Source organism: Rhinopithecus roxellana, chromosome 19, assembly GCF_007565055.1.
Source record: "Rhinopithecus roxellana isolate Shanxi Qingling chromosome 19, ASM756505v1, whole genome shotgun sequence".
NCBI lineage: Eukaryota > Metazoa > Chordata > Mammalia > Primates > Cercopithecidae > Rhinopithecus > Rhinopithecus roxellana.
Genome location: NC_044567.1, coordinates 23,878,789 through 23,895,669, shown reverse-complemented (window position 1 = coordinate 23,895,669; position 16,881 = coordinate 23,878,789). Strand labels below are relative to the sequence as shown.

Sequence of the window (16,881 nt, the reverse complement as noted above, 5' to 3'; positions counted from 1 at the left end):
AATTGAAGCTCTGAGCCCCTTCCCACATACATCTCTTTATCTGTATCCTTTGTAATATCTTTTATAACAAATCAATAAGTGTAGGTAAATGTGTCCCTGGGTTCTATGAGCAGCTCTACCAAATTAATTGAACCCAAGCAGAGGGTTGTGGGATGCCCGATTTCTAGCTGATCAGTCAGAAGCACAAGTAAAACAACTGTGACTGGCAACAGAAATCAGGGACAGTCTTGGGAACTGAGCCCTCAACCTCTGGGATCTGAAGTTATCTTCCAGTAGATAGTGTCAGAATTGAATTGAATTAGAGGACACCCAGTTGATGTCTGTTGCAGAATTGATTGTTTGCTTGGTATGTGGAGAAAACCTCCCACACATTTGGTCACAGAAGTTTTCTGTGTTGATTGCTGTGGTGTGAGAGCAAAGGAAAACGTTTGTTTTTTTCTACTCAATGCTACATTTTGATAATTTATTCATCTATTGATTCTTTCAACTGTATTTCAAAATAATTAGAAATTTCAGAAAAGTTGGAAAGATAATATTAATATTGTGAGTATCTTTATATCCTTCACCTAGATTCATCACTTGTTAACATTTTGCACAATTTCTTCTGTCTCTCTCCGTCTCTTTACATATAAGGGAGATAGAATTGCAAATAACTGTAAGCTGTGGTGGGTATGATTTTTTCTATGACTAAGGATCTTTGAGCACCAGTGAATTTTTGAAAGAGTAGTTCCTGTCATTTTTGAAACTTGCCTATGGCAAATTATACTGGCCTTCATCCCTAGTATTTTGGAATTATCTGATTCTGCTATTGGTATATTATATTCATCATTTCACTTGTTCATTTATTCACCTAACAGAAATGTGTTACATGCTTACATTTTGCAAAGCTATTAAGTAAATAAAGACAGATACAACCTGTTTTGCTTTCAAAGAATTTTCACTCTAAGAGAATTTAGTGATCTGCCTAAAGCAAAACTTTTATAAATTAAATCTGTATACAATTAATTAAAGGTAATAGAAAACCCCCTGACAATTTAAAAATAAATTTTTGTTAAACTTGTTGCTTGATCTTTTATGTAAATACTTCCAAATAAATATTAATTTCCATGCCTTTTTCAGGCATAACTCTAATAATGACATATTCATATTCTAGGTTTGGGTTGGTACCATTGGGTCAGGCCCCAAGGGTCGGAATCTCTGTGCTACCTTCCAGAATACTGAAACATTTGAGTTCCAAGATGAAGTGGGGGCACTTTTGTTATCTGTGTGCCAGACTGTGAGCCAAGGAATTTTGTGTTTCTTGCCATCTTACAAGGTAAGAGAATGTTTGTTTCTTTTGCCTTTAAATAACAATTTACATTTTAAACATTGTCATGCTAATTTAAAAATTACCACAGTAAGCTTCCTAGGGTAGAGGCAACAAGGTAATAATTATAGTTTTCTAAACATCATATATTATTTTACTTATTTTTTGATTAAGATACTGCCTGATCATCCTACCTCTGTTTTACTTAAAAGTCTGAAAGAGCAAGGCTGGACATGGTGGCTTGTGCCTGTAATCCCAGCAGTTTGGGAGGCTGAGCTGGGAGGATCACTTGAGCCTAGGAGTTCAAGACCAGCCTGGGGAACATGGTGAAACTCTCTGCCTCTGCAAAATACAAAAATTAGCTGGGCATGGTGGCACAGACCTATAGTTTCAGCTACTTGGGAGGCTAAGGTGGGAGGATTGCTTGAGCCCAGGAGGTTGAGGCTACAGTAAGCCATGATTACACCCCTGCACTCCAGCGTGGGCAACAGAATAAGACTCTCTTTAAAATAAAATAGCCGGGCGCGGTGGCTCAAGCCTGTAATCCCAGCACTTGGGGAGGCCGAGACGGGCGGATCACAAGGTCAGGAGATCGAGACCATCCTGGCGAACACAGTGAAACCCCGTCTCTACTAAAAATACAAAAAACTAGCCGGGTGACGAGGCGGGCGCCTGTAGTCCCAGCTACTTGGGAGGCTGAGGCAGGAGAATGGCGGGAACCCTGGAGGCGGAGCTTGCAGTGAGCTGAGATCCGGCCACTGCACTCCAGCCTGGGCGACAGAGCAAGACTCCGCCTCAAAAAAAAAAAAATAAATAAAATAAAATAAAATAAAATAAAATAATCTGAAAGAATGAAAGTCTTCAAGTAATATTAGTTATATAGAAGAAGTGTTTATGTGTACATTATTTTTATTCTTAGGGACAAGTTGATATTTTCAGAGTAGAAAGGAAAGGAGCATTCCTTTTTATTTTCATAAATTACATTTCTGAATGTTTCATTAAAGTTAATCTAAGCTAAACTTTCTTTGTTGCCCTCATTTTACTTCATGTGTCTGGCCAGAAGAATTTTGTTGTTGTTTTTAGAGTCACTCTGATTTTTAATATTTTTTTTTAGTTAATTTGAAATTATTTATTATTTTGGTCCTCCTAATAATCAAAGCATTGAAACCACATATAATTCCTGAAAGTAACATCACATTGTATAAAAATCTAACCTAAATCCAATGTAGAGAAGTGGCATTCCTTCTCTTTTTTCCACAGGAAGTTATACCTCTAAGGACAGAAGCATTTGGAAATAATATATTTGAATGACAATATTGATACTTTTGATTCTTCTATTGTCTTTTTATATATATGTACTTCAATAGCTAGGGATACACTAAAGCAATTAGTCTCTTGTAGATAAAATAAAGGATTTGTTTTCAAAAAAAGTCAGATAATTTTTTACAAGAATATCTAAAAATAAAATGGACATAAACATTTTTAAAAATTCTTAATAGAAAACAAGTTGTATTCCAGTGTGAACATTTACACCAACCAGTTATATTTAGGAAAACTAGTAATTAAACTTGACAGTAAGTCATACAATAAAACATGTAGGGAGTTGGTCTTACCTAATAAAATTTGTAAAACTTTTAATTCTTAAATATGGAGACAAATGTCTTCCGGGAAATTGGAAGAAAAGTTATTTATGGGATTATGGAAACTGCACTCACTCCGCAATTATGTAAGAGATAAAAGCAAAATCTTATTGCATTGCTAAAACCTTTTTATATTTTCCAGTCATAGTCACAAAAAGGGAGATAGGAGATGTCTGGGTGACATTTTTCTGCTAGGCTTGGAATACATATAGCAGACAGTATGAATTTTAGTTACAGACATTTATAATTGGGTGACTAGACACTGTAACGTTGAAATAACTTGTTAGTGATTGTATATATATTAGCAAAATGAATAGATTATTTTTCTGCTTCTACCTTTTCAATTAAAAATAAAGACACAAGAAATCCTTCAAACATATTTTGTTCCCATTTAGTTTATCTCTTTGATTAATTGTGAAATTAATTGTTCTGCAGGTTTTTGTTTAATTTTTTTGTGGCGTAAAACAGTAAACATTTATTATCTCATAGTTTCTTTTTTTTATTATTATACTTTAAGTTCTAGGGTACATGTGCACAATGTGCAGGTTTGTTACATATGTATACATGTGCCATGTTGGTTTGCTGCACCTATCATTTACATTAGGTATTTCTCCTAATGCTATCCCTCCCCACTTCCCCCACCCTAAAACAGGCCCCGCTGTGTGATGTTCCCCACCCTGTGTCCAAATGTTCTCATTGTTCAATTCCCGCCTATGAGTGAGAACATGCGGTGTTTGGTTTTCTGTCCTTGTGATACTTTGCTGAGAATGATGGTTTCCAGCTTCATCCATGTCCCTGCAAAGGACATGAATTCATCCTTTTTTATGGCTGCATAGTATTCCATGGTGTATATGTGCCACATTTTCTTAATCTAGTCTATCATTGATGAACATGTGGGTTGGTTCCAAGTCTTTGCTATTGTGAATAGTGCCGCAATAAACATACATATGCATGTGTCTTTATAGTAGCATGATTTATAATCCTTTGGGTATATACCTGGTAATGGGATCGCAGGGTCAAATGGTATTGCTAGTTGTAGATCCTTGAGGAATCACCACACTGTCTTCCACAGTGGTTGAACTAATTTATGCTCCCACCAACAGTGTAAAAGCGTTCCTATTTGTCCACATCCTCTCCTGTATCTGTTGTTTCTTGACTTTTTAATGATCACCATTCTAACTGGTGTGAGATGGTATCTCATTGTGGTTTTGATTTGCATTTCTCTGATGACCAGTGATGATGGCCATTTTTTCATGTGTCTATTGGCTGCATAAATGTCTTTTGAGAAGTGTCTGTTCATATCCTTTGCCCACTTTTTGATGGGGTTGTTGTTTTCTTGTAAATTTGTTTAAGTTCTTTGTAGATTCTGGATATTAGCCCTTTGTCAGGTGGGTAGATTGCAAAAATTTTCTCCCATTCTGTAGGGATGGGAGCCTACAGAATGTTCTGTAGGCGGTTCACTCTGATGGTAGTTTCTTTTGCTGTACAGAAGCTCTTTAGTTTAATTAGATCCCATCTGTCAATTTTGGCTTTTGTCGCCATTGCTTTTGGCATTTTAGTCATGAAGTCTTGGCCGTTGCCTATGTCCTGAATGGTATTGCCTAGGTTTTCTTCTAGGGTTTTTATGGTTTTAGGTCTAAGATTTAAGTCTTTAATCCATCTTGAATTAATTTTTGTATGAAGTGTAAGGAAGGGATCCAGTTTCAGCTTTCTACATGTGGCTAGCCAGTTTTCCCAGCACCATTTATTAACTAGGGAATCCTTTCCCCCTTGCTTGTTTTTATCAGGTTTATCAGGTTTTGTCAGGTTTTGTTTTTGTCAGGTTTGTCAGTTAATTGTTCTGCAGGTTTTTGTTTAATTCTTTTAAACTTTTTGTTTATTGTCTGCTTGTGTTGGTTGTATTTGTCTTTTTAATTGATTTGTATGGGCTTTTAAATATATAGTATGGATAGTAATCCTTTATAAAACATATCATAGAAACTTTCTTATTTGTTATTTGTCATTGAATTCTTTATTTTAATTTCTTTTTTTAGCTTTACATAATTTATCAAAATAATTCTTATACATTATTAAATAATGTTAGAATGGTTATAATGAAAAAATAGCATCTCCCTTCACTAATACTGTTCCTCCTTTCTTCCCAGTCCCACATCCCCAGAGGCTTTGCAGGTCTTTTATTTATTTTTCTGATATTTATTGTCATTTCTGATTGTGGTGAAATATGCATAACAAAATTTAACTCTGTTTTTTTTTTTTTTTTTTTTTTTTTTTTTGAGACGGAGTTTCACCTTTGTTGCCCGGTCTGGAGTGCAATGGCATGATCTTGGCTCACGGCAACCTCTGCCTCCCAGGTTCAAGTGATTCTTCTGCCTCAGCCTCCCTAGTAGCTGGAATTGCAGGCATGTGCCACCACGCCCGGCTAATTTTGTATTTTTAGTAGAGATGGGGTTCCTCCAGATTAGTCAGGCTGGTCTCAAACTCCTGACCTCAGATGATCTGCCCACCTCGGCCTCCCAAAGTGCTGAGATTACAGGCATGAGCCACTGCCTTTGGCCTTAGCATTTTTTGTATGTGTACAATTAAGCACATTTGCAATGTTAGACAACCGTGACCACTATCTATTTCCAGAACCTTTCATCATACCAAATAAGAACTCTGTTCCCATGAAATAACTCCCCAGATTCCTTTTCCCCATTTCCTGTTACCCTCTAGTATTCTTTCTGTCTCCATGAATTTGGCTATTGTAGCTACTTCATATAAGTGGAATCATACAATATTTGTCCTTTGTTTCTGATTTATTTCATTAACCATAATGTTTTCAGGGTTCATCCATCTTGTAGCATACATCAGAATCCTTTTTATGGCAGAATAATATTTCATTATATATATACATATATATGTGTGTATATATAGAGATATATATATATCTCACATTTGCTTATCCATTCATCTGTCGATGGGTATTTTGATTGTTTCTACCTTTTGCCTGTTGTGAATAATGCTGCTATGAACATTGGTGTACAAATATCTATTTGTGACCTTGCTTTCAATTCATTTGCATATATATTTAGAAATGTAATTTCTGGATCATGTGATAATTCTAAATTTAACTTTTTTTTTTTGAGATGGAGTCTCGCTCTGTCACCCAGGCTGGAGTGCAGTGGCACCATCTCGGCTCATTGCAACCTCCACCTCCCGGGTTCCAGTGATTCTCCTGCCTCAGCCTCCTGAGTAGCTGGGATTACAGGTGTGTGCCAACACGTCTGGCTAATTTTTGTGTATTTTTAATAGAGACAGGGTTTTACCATGTTGGCCAGGCTGGTCTTGAACTCCTGACCTCAGGTGATCTGCCCGCCTCAACCTCCCAAAGTGCTGGGATCATAGGTGTGAACTACCACGCCCAGCCTAAATTTAACTTTTTGAAGAACCACCAAACTCTTTTTTTAATAGTCAATGCATAATTTAGATTCCCACCAGGAGTGCACAAGGATTCCAATTTTTCCACATTTTGGCCAACACTTGTTATTTTATGTTTTTTTGATAATAGCCTTTCTAATGGGTATAAAATGTAGTGTCTCCTTGTGGTTTTGATTTGCAGTTCCCTGAAGACTAGTGAGGTTAAACATATTTTCATGTGCTTATTAGTAATTCAGACATCTTCTTTAGAAAAATGCCTATTCAAATCCTTTGCCCATTTTTGCATTGAATCATTTTTAGTATATTCACAAAGTTGTGTAATCGTCACCACTGTCTAATTCCAGAATATTTTTCTGACTCCAGAAAGAAACTCCTTACTCATTAACAGTCACTGCCTACTCTTACCTGCTATTCCCTAGTATCTACTAATCTGCTGTTTCTATAGATTTGCCTTTTCTGAACATTTCATCTAAATTGAATCATACAATATATGACTTTTTGTGTCTGTCTTTTTCATATAGTGTAATGTTTCCATGTTCATCGTTATAGGATGAATTAATACTTTATTCCTTTTTATGGCTGAGTAATATTCCTTTTACTTTGAACCTATTTGTATCTAAATTTAAAGTATGTCTTTTATAGACAGCATATAGTTGGAGCATTTAAAAAAATTCATTCTGCTTATCTCTGCCTTTTAACTGGAGTGTTTACTCCATTTATGTTTAATGTAATTAGTGATAAGTTGGTGTCTACGAATGCCACTTTGCTGTTTGTTTTCTGTGTATCTGGTGCCTTTTCCCCCTCTATTTCTCTGTCATTGCCTTTTGAATCTAATAGATAGATATTTTCTAATGTGCCATTTAAATTTTTCTAATGTGTCACTTTAATTCCCTTGGCTTTTCTTTTACTGTGTATTTTTTAGTTGTTTTCTTAGTGGTTGTCCTGGCAATTATAGTTAAAATCTTACATAGTTTGAACTAATACTAATTAAATTTTCAATAGAATGCAGAAGCTTTAATCCTATGTAGCTGTTTTTTTATCCTACCTTCTTTGTGTCATTATTATCATAAAAATTACGTCTTTACACATTGTATGTCTCTCAACACAGATTTATAATTATTACCTTTTGCAACTGACTTTCAAATCAGATAGAAAAAAATTAAAAACAAATTTTATACTGTCTTTTATAACTACCTTGTAGTTATCTTGACCGGTGCTCTTTAATTGATTCTTAGTATGGACTTGAATTACTCTCCAATGTCCCTAAAAACTTATTCTTAAATAGAATCTGAGCCTTGCAGCTGGCTGTCTCTGTTGTAATCCTCTGCTGTTATTCTGGAGCCCTGTTGATGTTGTGGTAAGGTATGGGGAATGGGAAGCATCTTCTAATCCTATGATTATGTCTCAATCTTTTAGCATCACTGTGTCCCTTGCCTGTGACCTTCACAAGTGTTTCTGAACTCTTCATTCATATCATAAGATTAGATGGCAGGGAACTGCAGTTTAGGAAATGATCCCTTCCCTCATGTTGGATAAGGATCTGGTAAAATCTTCCTTACTGGCAGACTGGCCTTTGTTTTAGAGAATGCGTTGAACGTATTTCAAAATGGTTGTTTTTTTCCTTCCTCCTGCCAGAAACAGTAGGGTTTTTCTTGGCTCTTTACTATGGGGACCTGGTGGGATTTTTGGTGGTAATATCTTAAAAAATGTGGGCCCCCTGGCAAGATTACAGCCCCTAGGAGTTTCTTACTTATAACCTAGTTAACATTTTATCTCCAGCAATTAATCAAAATTATCTATTTCTGTCAATTTGTGTTTTAGTGGGCATTGTCCCAGTAAGCATGTCTTGACCATGATTCTCTATATTTACCTGTCTCTCCAGATTTCAGGGTGGCAGTTTGCCTTGTGACCTCAGTTCTCAGATGGATCCCAGAAAAGTCATTGATTTTTAGTTTAACTTTTTTCTGTTGTAAAACAGGTGTGATGACTTCCAGTTCTTTACATATTGGAGCTGAAATCAGAAATCCAATAAAATTAGCAAAAATAAATTTGCTATTGAGTTTCAGAATCTAGACATAAGAGCAAACCAGCACATTATTATAATCTTTTGTCAGTACCATTGTCAATTCTCACATAATACAGTGACTGCAGTTATTAAATGTATTGATATTATGCCATTTCAAAGGGGTTTAACATTGACCATGCAGAAGACAGAAAGCCTACATTAGAATTCATTTCAGGGGGACATTAGGAACCAGGATTGAAATATAATTAGATGGGTTGTATTAGTTCTATGTTGTTGCATAACAAATTACCACAAAATTAGCACCGTAGAACAATACACATTATCTTACTCTTTCTGTGGGTCAGGAGTCTGGGCATGGCTTAGCTGGGTTTTTCTTCTCAGTGTGTTACAAGGCTCCCAGTGGGGTCACCTGTGGTTGTGGTCTCACTAGAGACTTGACTGGGGAAAGATTAGCTTCCAGGGTCCCTCAGTTTGTTTGCAGAATTTATCCCTTGTAATTACAGGACTGAGTGAGATACCCAGTCTTTTGCGGGCTGTTGGCTAAGGATGACTCTTAGGTCTTAAAGGTTGCATTCAGGTCCTAGTCATATGGCCCTCTCAACAACATGGCAGCTTATTACTACTACTGCTTTTTTTCTTCTTCTTCTTCTTCTTCTTCTTCTTCAAAGCCAACAAAGATGTCTCTTCTATAGGGGGGCATTGTATCTTTTAAGGACTCTTACCTGATTAAGTCAGGCCCACCCAAGATAATCTCCCTTTTGATTAACTCAGAATCAATTAAGGTAGACCCTAATTACATTCATAAAATCTCCTCATCTTTACTACATAATATAATCTAATCATGGGAGTAAAATCTTATTTTTATCTCACAACGGGGAGAAGTTTATGCAGGTTGTATATAGGGAATGGGAATCTTAGGGGCCATCATAAACTTTTTATCACAGGGGTTAATTTATCAGGGTAAGAAAAAGGTGAGGAAGAACCATTAGAATAAAGATTGTGACTATGGCATATGAAAATATTAATAAAAGTGAAATTATATTTATGAACTTTAGTTAGGTAGCAAAGGTATCATAACTGCACATAATAAGCTCTCCATAAATGCTTGACGAATAAACACACAAATGAATGGAGACTAACTCTTATTGTTCCAAGTCTTTCTTATTGCCTTTGAAGTTAGAAGTATTTTAGAACTACAAACTAAAATTCCTGTGCTTTGCTTGTAAAGCAATACATCCTAATTCCACATACTAATACTTATTTTGTATTGAGAAAGAACTTTAAATATCTTTAGTTGAATTTCTTTAAAATACCAAAATATTTATATTGAGAGCCTTGCTTATATTTAAGATGTTCCTGAGAAATCTCATAACTTTGCTTCACATTTATTTTTATTTACTTAATCCATTGGAGAAATTATTATTGAGTACATACTTTGTGCAGAGTACTGCACTAAGTGCTGTTAAAGATTCAAAAATGAACAAGTTACTATCTTTTCAAGAAGATTTCAGTTTGGGTTATGGTATAAAATAAGTGTACACATCCTTGCATTATTTGACAAAATTTATAATCACTAGAGTGATTAAGAAGAATGATAATGGAATTAAGAGTAGGAAGAGATCATATGTGATTGAATGAAGCAGAGAAGCTTCCTAGAGGAGGTGGTTGGTATTTCAGTGGGTATTAAAGAAAGGCGGATAGATTTCTTTTTTTGTTTTTTTTTTTTTGAGATAGAGTCTCGCTCTGTCGCCCAGGCTGGAGTGCAGTGGCCGGATCTCAGCTCACTGCAAGCTCCGCCTCCCGGGTTTACGCCATTCTCCTGCCTCAGCCTCCTGAGTAGCTGGGACCACAGGCGCCCGCCACCTCACCCGGCTAGTTTTTTTGTATTTTCTAGTAGAGACGGGGTTTCACCGTGTTAGCCAGGATGGTCTTGATCTCCTAACCTCGTGATCCGCCCGTCTCGGCCTCCCAAAGTGCTGGGATTACAGGTGTGAGCCACCGTGCCTGGCCAAGGTGGATAGATTTCTACTGGTAGATGTGGGAGTGAGGAATATAGTATTCTGGACCGAGGAGACATGTATTAGCAAAGGCGCAGAAAATATTTTCATAATCACAAGAGTTTAGCTTTGCCTGTGTGAAAATATAATGTAAAGACTGGTTGCAGAGTTTCATACAAGAAACATAGGATAAGGAGCAGGCATGGTGACTCACACCTGTAATCCCAGCACTTTGGGAGGCCGAGGTGGGTGGATTTCTTGAGCTCAGGAGTTGGACACCAGGTTGGGCAACATGGTAAAACCCCATCTCTACTAAAAATCAAAAAGAAAGAAAGGAAGGAAAGGAAGGAACGGAAGGAAGGGAAGGAAGGGAAGGGAAGGGAGGAAGGAAGGAAGAAAGAAAAGAAAAGAAAGAAAGAAAGAAAGGAAAGAAAGAAAAAGAAGGAAAGAAAAGAAGGAAAGAAAGAAAGAAAGAAACATAGGGAAGAAAGAAAGAGAAAGAAAGAAAGAAGGAGGGAAGGAAGGAAGGAAGGAGGGAAGGAAGGAAGGAAGGAAACATAGGATAGAAGTCTAGGCCCAGTGCAGAAGCCTATAATCCCAGCACTTTGGGAGGCTTAGGTAGGAGGATCACTTGAGGTCAGATGTTTAAGACCAGCCTGGTTAACATAGAGAGACCCAGTGTTTAAAAAAACAAAACAAAAAATATCAGCCAGGTGTGTTGGTGTGAGCCTGTAGTCCTGGCTACTTAGGAGGCTGAGATGGGAGGATCACTTGAGCCCAGAAGTTTGAGGCTGCAGTGAGCTGTGATCACACCACTGCACTCCAACTTGGCCAATAGCAAGACCCTGTCTCTAAAAAAGAAAAATGTATGTCTAAAGCTTTTCAAACCATACATTTTAGTGGCCATTTTCTCCCCCTTACATTTAATGGCCAGTTTTTCTTCCTGTACTAGATTATTAGAATGGGTGATTTACTCAAAACTTTACTCTTTCACTGAGAAAAAACTAATATTCTTTTGATTAAACTGCAGCATTTGTTTAAGGGTAAGAGTGAGAACGTTGTTCATCTAGTTTTTTTCCCCCCACATTTCTTTCAGAGCAATAGTTTATGGTAACTAGGAGGAATACCATTCTTCCACTAAGATAAATTTGATTTTGACTCTATTGTCATTTAAGTAGTAGCAGCATTGCTTTAGAACTCTCTGAAAGTTCATTTTATGGGTAGAAGAAACTGTCCATATAAAGAAAATAGAAACTTTTCTATTAAATCATTTGGAAAAGAGACTCTCTGGTGCCAAAGTAACAAGTTGGATCTTTTTATTTGTACAATACAGACTTCGACTTAAAAAAAAAATACATCTTTATGAGTAATATGTATAAACCATTTTCCCTGAGGGAACATTTTACATTCATCACTGAATGTCAGATGAAGAATAAAATGCAAACAGTCTTGTTCACTCTGTAGCTGTAGTTTTTGAAAGTATTATTCAGCATTAAATTTGTATGTTAAGAAATTTACAGTGCTACTAGTTTGTTATGGTTCTCATTTTTAAAGCTATACTGCACTTAATCTAAAGAAGAAACTAAATGCTACATTAAAAAGTGTTTTTTTCCCCTTGTGTAGAAGGCTGAAATTTCTATAGATATAAATTTGCTTTAAGTGATCAACCGAGTGTTTTCAAGAAATATTTTTTTTCTACAGTGTTAAATAGAGTCGTTATGCCATTGAGGCTTTGGGGATATGGTAGAGAGGCTGTATATCTCTCAGGTTAGATGCAGTTCTTGAGAACTTCTGCTCTTGGTTATTAAACAATAAGTATTCATTTGTTTGTTCCTTTGTTTATTCATTTGACAAACGTTTACTGGGCACATACTACATTCTGAGTAGACAATTCATATGGCTAAGGTCATACATTTAATTGGTGAAAGCAAACTTAGAACTCCTGATTTTCTAGTTCAGTGCTGTCCTCGTAATAGTATTCTAGTGTTTGAAATATAGTTGATCTGATAAATATTAATTTGACGTATTATTTTTATTTAGAACAATATGTACTTATATAAAAATACCTACATATTGGTATACCTATATTTACATTTGCTTTTCACATTCATTTTTGCTTATGAGCTAAACTGTTAGGAAGATAGATATAAGAGCTACTCTGAAAGAGGATGCCATTGCTTTAACAATTGAGTGAAAATAGTAGGGCAGTTGGAAAGTAACAATTTAATAACCAAGTTGTTTTTTGCTGTGTGTGTGTGTGCATTTATATAGTCATTTACGTACTTATCTATAAATAACATGAATATATTTGTACTACATCTGGTTCCCAAAAAGCTTTATAAAAATATATTGATTAGGCTGGATATGCTGGCTCATGCCTGTAATCCCAGCACTTTGGGAAGCCGAGGAGGGCGGATCACCTGAGGTCAGGAGTTCAAGACCAGCCTGGCCAACATGGTGAAACTCTGTCTCTACTAAAAATTCAAAATTAACCGGGCATGGTGGCACATGCCTGTAATCCCTGCTAATTGGGAGGCTGAGGCAGGAGAACCACTTGAATCCAGGAAGTGGAGGTTGCAGTGAGCCAAGATCACGCCTTGCACTCCAGCCTGGGCAATAAGAGTGAAACTCTGTCTAAAAACAAAGAAAAAGGGAAAAAAAAAAATATATATATATATATGTGTATATATATATATACACACACACACACACATGTGTGTGAATATATGTATGTATATGTGTGTGTATGTTTATATATGTATATGTATTATAATTTTTAAGTGAAAAATCTAGGGAGAATAAAGGCAGAGAAGTTAAAGTTAAACTAGAGTCAAGGATGGCCAGCTAACTTAGTTTGAGAAGGCAGTGTCTTAGTCAATTTTGTGATGCTGTAACAGAATACCACAGACTGGATAGAAAGAAAAGAAATTTATTTCTCACAATTCTGGAGACTAAGAAGTCCAAGTATCAAGGTGCCAGCATCTAGTAAGGGCCTTCTTGCTGCATCATCTCGAGGTGAAAGGTGAAAGGGCAAGTGAGACAGAAAGAAAAAGCTCCTTTTTTTTTTTTAAGGTATTAAACCCATCCATGAGAACAGAATCTTTCTGGCCTAATGGTCTCTTAAATGCTGCACCTGTTAATACTGTTACAATGACAATTACATTTTAACATGACTTTGGGAGGGGACATTCAAACCACAGCAGGCAGGGATCAAGTAGCAAATTTAGAAGCTGAATTCATCCTAACTCCCTGTGCTCCCCCCACCCCCTTAGTTCTAAACTATTTTTCATGGATGTAAGGATAAATATAGAAAGTGAAGGGGTGGCCTGCCCCTCCACACCTGTGGGCGTTCCTCGTTAGGTGGAACGAGAGACTTGAGAAAAGAAATGAGACACAGAGACAAAGTATAGAGAAAGAAAAAGTGGGCCCAGGGGACCGGCGCTCGGCATACCGAGGACCCATGCCGGCACCGGTCTCTGAGATCCCTTAGTATTTATTGATAATTATCTTTACCATCTTAAAGAAAAGGAAGTGGCAGGATAATAGGGTCATTGTAGGGAGAAAGTCAGCAGTAAGACATATGAATAAAGATCTCTGTGACATGAATAAGTTTAAGGAAAAGTGCTGTGCCTTGATATGCATATGTAAACATCTCCATAAACCTTTTTAGTGCATAAAGAGCAGCACTGCACTAGCAAGTCCCGCCTTTCGCCCTAAGGCGATTTTCTCCTTTCTCAGTAAACAGAACATACAATCGGGTTTTACACCGAGATGTTCCATTGCCCAGGGACAGGCAGGAGACAGATGATTTTCTCTATCTCAACTGCCAACAACCACCAAGAGGCCTTCTTTCCTCTTGTACTAGTCCTCCTCAGCACAGACCCTTCATGGGTGTCAGGCTGGGGGACGATCAGGTCTTTCCCATCCCACGAGGCCATATTTCAGACTATCATATGGGGAGAAACCTTGGACAATACCTAGCTTTCCTAGGCAGAGGTCCCTGCGACCTTTGGCAGTGTATGTGTCCCTGGGTACTTGAGATTAAGAGAGTGGTGATGACTTTTAACCATTAAGCTGCCTTCAGGCACTTGTTTAACAAAGCACACCCTGCACAGCCCAAAATCCTTTAACTGTTGAGTCACCACAGCACATGTCTCTTGCAAGGACAAGGTTGGGGGTAGGGTCACAGATTAACAGCATCTCAAATACAGAACAAAATGGAGTCTCTTATGTCTACTTCTTTCTATATAGACACATTAACAGTCTGATCTTTCTTTCTTTTCCCCACAGAAAGCACTTTTGGGAAATGACAGGCAAATTACTTAAATATAACTTACGATTAATTTACTGTACATTTTACATATTAAAGCAATTTTTGAGCTTGATATGGACTAGAAAAATTTGGAGGTTCTAGTTGTTTCATCTTGGTTACAGTCTTTAATATCTACCTAGTTAATCTTCATGATAGACCAATTGATTTTCCTTTTTGGCTGACAGTTTCATATTGGCACCTTTTGAATTTAGATGATTTCGGTGGTGTCAGGAGGGACATTAACTTGATGCAGTGGTAGTCTCCAAATACACTTATCCCAGAGGTCGTGGGACAAAAAAGTGACACCACATTAGGATGCTTGAATCACACAGTTAAGATATTTAAAACACACAGTGGGAGGCAAGGGGAAAGAGTTGAGGGTAGATTAACACATGAATACAATGTAAGTGGTGGAAGGACCACACTACCTAAATCTTGGGCTGTGCAATGTTTATGTCTTGCCTTTCTCTGTTCCACATCAGCTCTCCTTTCCTGATGGTGTGCTTACAGAGACTAGAAATGAAGTTTAAGCAAGGGGACACAACAGATGCACAATTGACACACTTTATTAGAGTAATGCCAGAGCAAATGCACTTGGCCACAGCTGTAGTCCATCAGTTTGCCTGCTGAGCTACAATGTATTTTATTTGCCTTTCTTGGGCAGAGGATAGATGGGGCCAGAATGGGTGTCACCAATGGGTGGCTGAATAAGATTTTATGAATATTGGGTAGTATTTTATATGCCTCAGATATGTTTAATGTATCTTGGATATTTGACACCTCATGTATATATAGTGTATCTTGAATATCTAGTATATTTTCCATCCTTTTTCATCTATGTTCATAGAGAAATACTGTACTTATTTTATCTCTTTAATATGGCTTACAGGTTTCTAACTTCTAGCTACGATTTTAACATTTTAAGAGTTTCATCCGTCTATTTGGGTTCTTGTATTTTATATATTCCCAAATATACAGCAAATGCAAATTATAGAAGTGAACTCTCCCAATCTCTAACCTTTGATTTTAGGATATCAAGTTAACTCAAGGATTATTGCATTTTTGAAAAGTCTTTCAAAAGATACATCAGTCTCTACAGGACATGGTGAATGAATGGTTAGAGCTCAAACCAGTGCATTGGTTGTCTGCCTTTGTACAAAGTACTATTTCTGAGCAGTTTTTTTTTTATTCTTTTTTTTTTTTTTGAGACGGAGTCTCGCTCTGTCGCCCAGGCTGGAGTGCAGTGGCCTGATCTCAGCTCACTGCAAGCTCCGCCTCCCGGGTTTATGCCATTCTCCTGCCTCAGCCTCCGAGTAGCTGGGACTACAGGCGCCCGCCACCTCGCCCAGCTAGTGTTTTGTATTTTTTTTTAGTAGAGACGGGGTTTCACCATGTTAGCCAGGATGGTCTTGATCTCCTGACCTCGTGATCCGCCCGTCTCAGCCTCCCAAAGTGCTGAGATTACAGGCTTGAGCCACCGTGCCCGACCTCTGAGGAATTTTTAGAAGTAAGATTCACCTTGCTTGCCTAGTGTAGATAATGTTAGCTTGAAGTCATGCTAACATGAGAGATCATAAAGGAAAAAAGTCACCAAGGAAAAGATTCTACAGATAGCAGCTCAATGTAGAGAAGACAATAGGTCACATGTTAGTTTTAAAAAATAACTTTTATTTTTTATGCCAATTTTAGGTTTACAGCAAAACTAGGTGGACAGTATAGACAGCTCTCATATATCCCTTTCCCCGACACATGCACAACCTTCCCCACATTCCCATACCAGCTGCCCTGTGTCTGGACTTTTGACCTACAGAAACTGTGAGATAATAAATGGGTATTTCTTTTCATGCTACAACATGGATGAACCTGGAGGACATTAGACTAAGTGAAATAAGCCAGTCATAAAAAGGGCGAATACACTATTACACTTATATGAAGTGCTTAAAGTAGTCAAATTCATAGAGACAGAAAGTAGAAGGGTGGTTGCCCCAGACTCTGGTAATTACCATGTTACTGTCACTTCTATGAGTTCAGTTTTAGATGCCATGTAAAGTAAAGGCATGAGATATTTATCTTTCTGTGCCTAGCTTATTTCTCTTAGCATAATGTTCTCCAATTCTAGCCAAATGAATAATGCTACAGTGAACGTGGGAGTGTAGATATTTCTTCTACAAACTGACTTCAAA

At 37.2% G+C, this 16,881-nt stretch overlaps 1 protein-coding gene across 1 annotated transcript in view; it reads left to right on the top strand.

The window, feature by feature from the left end:
• The window catches only part of BRIP1 (BRCA1 interacting protein C-terminal helicase 1), a 183,703-nt gene that overhangs the window by 80,451 nt on the left and 86,371 nt on the right, over positions 1–16,881 (top strand). The window contains exon 13 of the mRNA XM_030922502.1: positions 1,154–1,315. Within this exon, the coding sequence (XP_030778362.1) occupies positions 1,154–1,315 (162 nt within the window). The remainder of the gene's footprint in view (positions 1–1,153; positions 1,316–16,881) is intronic.